The 9,271-nt window shown below is 48.0% G+C and overlaps 2 protein-coding genes across 2 annotated transcripts; both read right to left on the reverse strand.

The window, feature by feature from the left end:
* Window positions 1–4,835: 4,835 nt before the first annotated feature.
* Window positions 4,836–5,813, reverse strand: LOC136490585 (stellacyanin-like). Its single transcript, XM_066486790.1, has 2 exons — window positions 5,618–5,813; window positions 4,836–5,424 (listed from the first exon to the last, which is right to left on the reverse strand). Exons 1-2 carry the CDS (start codon window positions 5,787–5,789, stop codon window positions 5,036–5,038), a joined length of 561 nt encoding a protein of 186 aa, XP_066342887.1. The 5' UTR covers window positions 5,790–5,813; the 3' UTR covers window positions 4,836–5,035.
* A 1,284-nt stretch (window positions 5,814–7,097) lies between these two features.
* Window positions 7,098–8,527, reverse strand: LOC136494443 (mavicyanin-like). The gene is made up of 2 exons (XM_066490608.1): window positions 8,269–8,527; window positions 7,098–7,740 (listed from the first exon to the last, which is right to left on the reverse strand). Exons 1-2 carry the CDS (start codon window positions 8,438–8,440, stop codon window positions 7,355–7,357), a joined length of 558 nt encoding a protein of 185 aa, XP_066346705.1. The 5' UTR covers window positions 8,441–8,527; the 3' UTR covers window positions 7,098–7,354.
* Between the last annotated feature and the right edge of the window lie 744 nt (window positions 8,528–9,271).

The following is a 9,271-nucleotide window of genomic DNA, read 5'->3' on the forward strand; positions in this document are numbered from 1 at the left end:
GGATTGCAGATGACATAGCGGTATCCATTAGCCCTAAAGCACCAACATAGAATGAGGCCGCTGCAGCAATCTGAGACAACTATATTGTCAGGGTTGAAGGGCAAGAATTCAAAGGAGGGGGGACGTACATCAGAGATGCTGATGAAGTTTTGATTGCCGTTCTCACTATCGTAGAAGAAGCCGGCCACAGTCTAGGGCAGAACCTAACAGTTGTCGAAGATGAGGCGCTTCTAGGAGCGATAGACACATTTGCAGGAGAACAAGGAGCGAGCAAGGATGTGGTGGAGGATCTCTAGAACAAGATCCTCTGTGAGGCTAGCTAGTGTGTTCCTGTTGTTGGGGGACACCTCCATTTTGAAAAGCCTACGATTGTCATTGTGCAGTAGGATGAGAGCTTTCTTAGTAATGAGATCACTCAAGAGAAAAATAATCTGCTAAAGATCCATCAGTGAAGTGCAAAAGCATACCCTTGCCTTTGGATCTGGTGGCGGCATGGCACGAGGCATGTAATGGTTCACATAAATTGTGAGAGAAACTATGCGTCGACCATGCGGGAGGTGGCGGCGACGTGGCACGAGGCGTGCAATGGAGAGAGGAACAATGTGCCAACCTTGAATATGGAGAAGTGGAATGGTGGTGCAACTGTGTTGTTGGTAGTTGGGAAATGGGGAAATAACTCACGTTGAATTTACTACCGCCGGTAGACCAAACGGTTGTGTAGAGCCAGCGATCGGAACACCTATCTAGTTGGCTCTGCTTTTCATGCGATGGAGAAAATACCACTATTGCATCTACTATTAACCCATGGGTGGTAGAAGTTTCAACTGCCAGTTTCCTTCATCAGGAGGCCTCGCTATCGGTCCAACCGGTGGTGGAAGTAAAACACAGTCGTTTCTATTACTACAACAGTGAAAGTAGCGATAGTGATAAGTCAATCTATAGTAGTGCCAGTAGGGTCCGGTCCATAGATAAGCGACATGTGGCCTCCCCATTCAACCACAGCCGCTGAACTTCAACAACTAAATCAAACCACACGAAGTCAGCTACTCTAGACCGAATGCACCGCCAGCGTCTGGACACTCTCACGCCCATGAGTCTAGAGCAAAACAGAAAGGTTCCTGAGCGCTTAAATCGATAGGACAGCGTCTGGTCCATGTGACTGGACCCACGCCAGAGTCCGGTTAGCACAGCCATGTTCGCCCATGCGCCTCAGACACCTTGACCGGACTCGCATGAAATACTGTCGTCATGTCTGGCCATGCTGAGACCCTAGAGTCCGTTCATGATGAAAAACACACCGAGAGATCCTAGGGACTTCGGACTGGGTCCGGTCCAACCAGCTAGACTCACTTCGCTGAGTATGGAGCACCCCGTATCACCACATGTACATGCCACCTGAAAGTTGATCAAATGGACTATTCATAGCGTAGGGTCCTGTCCGACCACCAGGTCTGGCCAAGACCTAGGGTTAGTGATCAGACTCTATCCCCCTAGGTCCGATCCAACCAAAACACTGGGTCCGGTCCCTCTCTTTACCTCCTTTTCAACTCCAACTTCTTCACCCTTGCTCCCAAGTGCTAAACACATTGTGTCTAACCATTGTGCACGTGTGTTAGCATATTTTCAAAGCATTTTCAATGGTGTTAAGTTAGAATACTAGGTCCTAATGCAAATGCAAGTGTTGATTCACCTATTGGCACTGAGACAACCGTATTTGCATCAAGATCGCCCCTCTTAATAGTACGACTATCTATCCTAAACCCACTCACACCCACTTGGTGTCTTGAGTAGCAAAACAAAATGGCTCTAACAAATATACCTTTGCCTTGAGCCCATTTTATTTTTCTCTTTCTGCTTTTCTAAGTTTAGAGCTTGATCATCATCACATGTCCACCATCATCACCAAGGACTTCATCTTGCTCCAACACTTGGCCTTGGACTATCCTTTCTACTCTACACACTTGGGTCAAGCATTAGTCCAATGGGTTTCATCAATTAGCCAAACCCAAACTAGGGCTTTCTGATGGCTCTATGGCTGCGGCGGCCGGTGTCTGGCCACATCTACTCTGGACAGTGACCAATCTAGGATGAAAGTTCAGGGGCTGCAAGTTTATCTTCAATCTCTAGCCTATCCTCCTCAAATCAACCATTGCAAAAAAATTGGAGGGACTCTAGGGGGCTTCATGGGATCAACGATGGTAGGGGGGCTTAAGCCCCTCCCTGTCGCCACACCACTAGATCCATCTATGGCTCTAGAGGCAGCAAGCGAGAGAAAACACACTTAGGACATTACAGTAAGTAAGATTATGGTAGATTCTCCTGAGTTATCATTGTGTTTATGCAAGTCCTAATTTGGGTGTATGTGACTCAGGGCGCCAATGCCTTTTGCTGAAGCTGGCATTTCAATGCGCTAGTGGGACTTTAGTGCCTAGTAGTTGCACAACATTTTGATTGAAAAGTGAACTCCTTAAACTAACGGGTCATTAGACTTTTCTGTTGCATTGTCCCTTCACTACTTCTCTGTTGCATTCTATAGAGAGTTAGCAGAAGTGTGCGATCGTGATGGACGACCATTAGCTTCCGCTCAACCTCGACCTGTAGCCTAGATTGGTGGTGCTTTCGCTCGACCTATAGCCTGGATCGGTGGGCAACAATGTAGTCATGTGACCGAGGCAGAGGCACAAGCCAAATGAGCACACCCACAAGTTGATCCAGCTGAGGAGAGAATCCAAGAGCCTTTTGGCCCAAGGAAACTCAGATATCCAATGGGAGGAGTTAGCGAGGTGCTACTTATTAATAATTCTACTTTTGATCTTGTCGTCTCGATAAAAATAAGCTAATCATTGTCCCCCTTCTTGAAAGTACATGCAGCTGACTATTGAGACCGATATTGTGTACTCCAGGCAGCGATGCAGCGAAAAATTTCAAAGACTCTAACCAGTGACAAATCTAGGATGAAAGTTCAGGGGAGGCTAAAGTCATCATCTTCAACCTCCAGCCTCTCCACCTGAAAGCAATAGGGGACTTAAGCCCCCCTACTAGATCCAACCCTCAAACAAACCTACAATGATGTAGTCCAACTGAATTGCCCGAAGAAGAAGAGGAGATATGCGTTCTTCGATGAAATGGAACAATTGATGAACTCACCTCTGCTTTCCTTTGATGTGTATGCTGCTGAAGCATCCACTGGTGAAGTTGGTTTTGGCTTTGGGTTTAGGGCCATCGGCGGAGAGGGCAGATTCAGTCTCATCGAACACAACGACAGCAAGTTGGGCTTCAGCGCCACCGGCGGAGAGGGCGACCTCAATGGGCTGGCACCGGCGCCACCGGCCTAGAGGACGGATTTGGTCTCGGTGACTTAGACAGCGGATTCGGCCTCGGGGATTTCAACCATAGCGGGTTTTGCCTCAACGCCACAACCAGCTGCCTCAACCTCAGCGCCGACGACTTCCTAAGTGCTTACTACCACACCCCACCCACCAATGCTAACCTTGTCTCCACCATTGTCGTCGACCTTGACTTCATCGCTGGTGACTTCTTCAATCATACTGGTGTTCAGCTCCCTGCCATTGATCCACCAGCTCTCGCCGCACCGAATGCTCGCCCTGCTGCCCCACCCACTGCTACTAACATAATCGACATTAAGTTCCTTGCCCCAGCTAACCTCCGCGGCTTCTGATAGGATCTAAATGGCTAGGCACTACAACACCACCAAAGAGGCGTTCGTGGTGGCGCGCGACAGCTTCGGCAACGATGCGTACGGCGAGGCTGACCAGCAATTCACGGCCGTTGAGGATGCGCGGGGTGCACTGTGAGTAGGCATTCACCGACCGCTAGCTCAAGTTCCTCTTGTACGGGAGAGGGGCTCACGTTACATCATATTCTCTAAATCAAATTATACAGTACAAAATAGAGAGTCTATTGAAGTTGCTCTAAGGCTGTCTCCAACAGGAGATGCATCAAGAGACCCAAACAAAAAATGGGTCTCCAATAGAATACATATAACCTCCAACAGAGTACCTATATGGAAGACCCATTTTGTGTGTCAGAAGAGGTATAACCCAAATCTGAGTATTCTCTCTCCTGAAGACCCATTTGTAGAAATGTTCTATTTTGAGTCTTGTTGTTGGAGAAGACAAAAAATGGGTATTGAATCCTTTGTCTGTAGCGCTACCCAAATGTGAAATGGGTCTTGTATTTTGGGTAACGGTTGTTGGAGACCGTCTAAGAGATGAAATCACAGATTCGTGCTACTTGTGTCGCATGTCGTGGTTGCAAACCGCCCATAGTAAAAATCAAAACACCTGTTTTCATCATTAAAAAAAGAGTAAAGTATATTCTTCAACTCGCATTGAAGTTCGATTTTCAACCTTCAACTATGAAATCGGGCAACTGACATCCTCCAACGGTCAAAACCGAACAAATTTGGTCCTCAGCTGGTTTCAAAAATGGTTTTTCTATTTTTCTAATAATAATAAAAATCCGGTTTGATCTCTAGAAGTGGCGTAATTAATTTATTTTAAATTATAAAAGTATGAAACTAGTTCATGTTTTCTTCTAAAAATGTCATATATGTTGATGCTATATTTAAAATTATTTTAAATTTTGCACGAAATTTAATTTCACAAGGAATTAAATTGTTCGCTTTCCATTTTTCCCATGACAGTTCCCTGCCTTCATCTCCACGCTTGCAAATTCTCACATAGCATCAACATATATATAATATTTTTAGAAGAAAGCATGAGGTAGTTTCATATTTTTATAATTTAAAATAAATTAATTATGAACTTTTAGAGATCGAACCGGATTTTATTATTATTAGAAAAATAGAAAACTGCTTTTAAAACCGGTCGAGAACCAAATTTGTCCGGTTTTGACAATTGAAGCGTGTCTGTTAGCCGGTTTCATAGTTGAAGGTTAAAAATAAAACTTCAATATGAGTTGAAGGTTTAAAAATGTACTTTACCCTTAAAAAATTCAAAACACCTCTTCCTCGATCCTCAATTGCTCATACAAGCAGTCGATCCTCAATTGCTCATACAAGCACAGCTGCCGCTGCTACAAACAGCCACGTCACCAGCAGGGGCCCTACCGTAGCTCGGTGCGACCCGCCGAGCACGAGCCAGGGGATGCCCGCGTCGTCGGTGCTGGGCCCAAGGGCGGCCCCGGAGCCCGTCTGCGGCGGGGACTGCGTCGGGGCGCCCGCCGGAGCTCCTCCCGCCGGCTGGTTGACGAGCACGTGCAGCTTCATCCCGCCCAGGCAGTGCAGCTGGTTGCCGCAGATGAAGTATCGGTCGCCGGGCGCCGTCAGCGGCACCGTCGTGTTGCCGTCGTTCTGGGACAGGAGCGCGTTCGCGGCGCTGCAGTTGTTGAACCCGGCCTCGTCGACTTCGTCCAGGGTGTGGTCGGTGGAGTACTGAAACACTGGATCAAGAGGGAACGAACGTACTTGTAAGCAAAAAATTATTGTGTGATCTTAACACATATGGATGCGTCTTGCACGATCAGGGACGTCGTCTGCTTTTGGTTTGCGATCGAACGGTGGCAAAGGAAACGAAACCTGAATTGCGACACATTTTGGCTCTTGTACGAGACAGAGCAGGGGATGATGTTGTACCTAGAACATCGCCGACGTTGAAGGTTTTGCCGTCGGCCCACGACGGCAAGTCGGCGCTGGGATCCCACCCCGCGCTGTTGCCGACGTTGTACGAGACCGCCTCGGCTCTCTGGGCCACGCCGTGGACGAGGAGCAGGGCGCACAGAGCCAGAGCAAGGCGAGCTTGAGCCATGGTAGGCTCTCTGTGCAGTGCAGGGATCCAAGGTATCCATGCGTGCCAAAAAGGCCGGGATATATACGAAAACGGCATTTCTTGGTGAAGATTGGTTACCTAATCAGCTGATTTTTTCGAGCACGTTCTGAAAGGAACCAGCTGCTCTGCTCGGATGCTTCAAGGTTGCACGCGAGCGAAGCAGCACAAGTCAGCGGCTGGCAGGGTTCCAATTGGGAAGGTGAAGCGGTCTTCTACTCGTCGTTTTTTTACGATGGTTTTGATTTGAATAGGTGATGCCGGTGAGGAAACTGGGTGTGTTTGTTGAGGTTTGGTGGTGCATTCTTGCGTGCCGTTGGGTACTAGGTATTGGCAGTTAAGCAGCCTTGCTGCTCTCGCTCGATCAAACCTTTGTGCGGAGAGATGATGTCATTCTCATGTCATGTTGTGTTCGGTGTTCCTTGCTTGAGCAGAAAATCTCCTTCGTGCTTGTGGTCTTGATTGAGATTGACTGTATCCAATCGGTGTTGGATGCGCGCTTGGTAAAATCTTGTGTTTGAGCAGAAGCCGTATGTGTAAAGAACAAAATCTGCTGATTGTTTTCTACGCCACCCGCTCTAAATTATAAGATATTTTGATTTTTTAGATAGATCAATTTAACCCTGCATCTATATATATATTACTATGTATCTAGAAAAGCTAAAATATTAAATAATTTAGAAAATTAGAATGTAGTGCTTTTCTAGGTCGTTCGGTTGCCGGGCTTTGGAGTGCTCTCGAAAAGAGCAGCGTTCCTTTTTTTGCCGTGCGCCGTGCGCGGACGGATCGGAGTGAGAGTCCCCCCTGCTCACATGAGCTCGTAGTCGACTCGGGTGTCTTGGGTTGGGACGTCATACAAAATCTCTGCAACTGTGAAACAGTACGACAGCCGTTCAAAGACGAAGGAGAAAAGGCTTTTTAATTACCGGTCCCTATCAAAAAGTTGCATCCCTAAAGCAATAGTGTTGTCAATAGACCTGATCATTTTGTGGGCTGGGCCGGGTTTAGGTCGGGCCAAAAAAAAGCCCAATTATTTCAGGCCGAAAAATCCCGTCATGACCGTCCCACTGAACAGGTCGGGTCTCATTTTTTAGGCATGCCTGGGCGGGCTGCCCGGGTGTTTTATAGCGTAAAATAGAAAAAAAATATTTCATGCCAAACTCAGGCTAAGAAATTTTCTTCTGAGCAGCGGGATCTGTGCCTAGACCCTTTCCAATAAGGCTTCGTGGGCGGGATAAAACCCGTCGAACTCGGGCTAGGCTCAATTTGATCTAAGTCTAGTTGTCAAGGACGAAGTTTTTTTTCTCAGTATAAGGAACAACAGAACTATATCGCGAGTAGCCAACAAATCACACCAAAAATACAGATTTGGACGTACAGTATTAACCTGCTACTGCTATGGTAGCGGCGTAGTAGGGCATACGGAATAGAGCGGATCAAACATGTGCAGGTCGGAGCCCGGCCGGCCGGGGACGCAGCAGAGAACGCACGAAACCAAATAGGAAATTCATGAAACCGCACTGCCTTTTCCCTAGCGGGTCCTCAATTCAGCCCATCATCAGGACAGCGAGGCCCACGGCCGCGAACAGCAGGCCCGTCGCGAGGCGGGCCCCGGTGCCAGCCGCGCTCGAGTCCGACTCGCCCGCGTCGGCCGTCGTCGTCGCGCCACCAGCCGCCGGCGTCGTGTTCGTCGCCCGCATGGCGGGGCCGGCGCTGCTTCCGCTGTCGGTGCCGCCGGAGACGGTGATGGCGAGCTTCATCCCCGAGGCGCAGTGGCCGGCGGCGCCGCAGATGAAGTACCGGGTGCCCGGCTTGGTGAGCGGGACGGTGGTGCTCTGGTCCCGGTGCGACCGCAGCGGGTTGCTCGCCGAGCACGCGCTGTGGTCCGCCTCGCTCACCTCCAGCACCGAGTGCGATGAGCTGTACTGGAACGCTGCAAAAACCGGCAAGCCGCGGTCACAGGATTTCGTTCATGAGAAGATAAAGATACCCGTGGACGAACGAACGTGCTACTGACATTACGAGAACATGCTGCATTGACAACCAGCCTGTTCGGGAGGCCGTATCGTATCGTGGATTATTTACTGTTGGCTGGTTTGGTGTAAGAGAAAAACACTGTTCCTAGCTGGAAATTTACGATCATTTACGGGCAAGCGAACATTGGCGACTACTGCATTGTCGCCTTGTTTAGTTCACCCTAAATTCCTAAAAAGTGCTACAGTACCTATCACATCGAATGTTTGGGGCCCTGCGTGGAGTATTAAATGTAGACGAAAAAAAAAACTAATTGCACAGTTTGGTGGGAAATTACGAGACGAACGTTTTGAGCCTAATTACTCCATGATTGAACACTAATTGCTAAATAAAAACGAAAATGCTACGGTAACCCAAAATTTCAACCTTCTGAAACTAAACCCACGCTGTATATCTGAATCTGATGACGAGCTTTATTGGCACGTACAGAGCGTGTCGCCGATGGCGAACGACTTGCCCTTGGCCCAGGCAGTGTAGTCCACTCCGGGCTTCCACCCGGACGAGTCGCCGACCGTGTAGTCCTTTGCAGACGCCGGCACCACGACGACGGCGACGAGGACGACGATGGCCAGAAGCCGGCCGCGCGGAGTGCCAGCCATTTTGCTAGCGAGATGCTGGCGTAATATCGAAGCAGAGACGACGCCAAGATTATAGGAGAGAGTGAGGGGAGTCAGGAAAGTGATCAATGGACAAGGCTGTTTAGGCGTTGATGAGAACGGTTCTTATATATATAGGCCAATCGGTGATCATCAGGCGTTGTTTAATTTTTGTCTCTGTGGGATATACGGATATTTCGTTAGTTATTACGGTAGTAGTAGTAGCCGCGGGGGGTGGCCGAATTTCGTTAATTGCGTACCGGCTTGTCGTGTCACTTTAATTTAGTCTTCGCACAAATGCGTACGACGAACGTATTTAGTGGCTTCCTTTGCCCCAGGGAAAAGAGAAGAAAGAGCCTGGAAATGATTAATGTATACCTAATACATAAAGGTGCACCACCGTATAAGTACTTATTAGTACTACTAGTAATAGTAAATAGACGATGATGGCTGAACAAAGCCAATAATTTGTCTACCGAATTGATTTTTTTTTTTGGTAGAGCATCGCCATTGAATGAGTTGCTTTGCTTATTACGCAGGGAACATGGACAGCAACCTGGAACCTTTACCGTGGGTATTGCAACGGTATTGTAGGGGAATCGAAAATTCACGAAAATACCTTTTTTTGAATGAATATATAATTATAGTGAAAAAAATAGAAGGGCTACTGGTCTAGCACCGGCGCGGTTAAGGTTGTATATGGTTTGAAGACAAGGAGTGATTCTAGTTTTCTAGAACGCAATGTTTGGTTGAAAGAATGGAGACTGAGAGGATTCGTCACCGTGAGGCATCTGTTAGACATCCGTCACAGGGATCTGCATGTCATGCTCTCTC

This window comes from Miscanthus floridulus, chromosome 11 (assembly GCF_019320115.1).
Source record: "Miscanthus floridulus cultivar M001 chromosome 11, ASM1932011v1, whole genome shotgun sequence".
Classification (NCBI taxonomy): Eukaryota; Viridiplantae; Streptophyta; class Magnoliopsida; order Poales; family Poaceae; genus Miscanthus; species Miscanthus floridulus.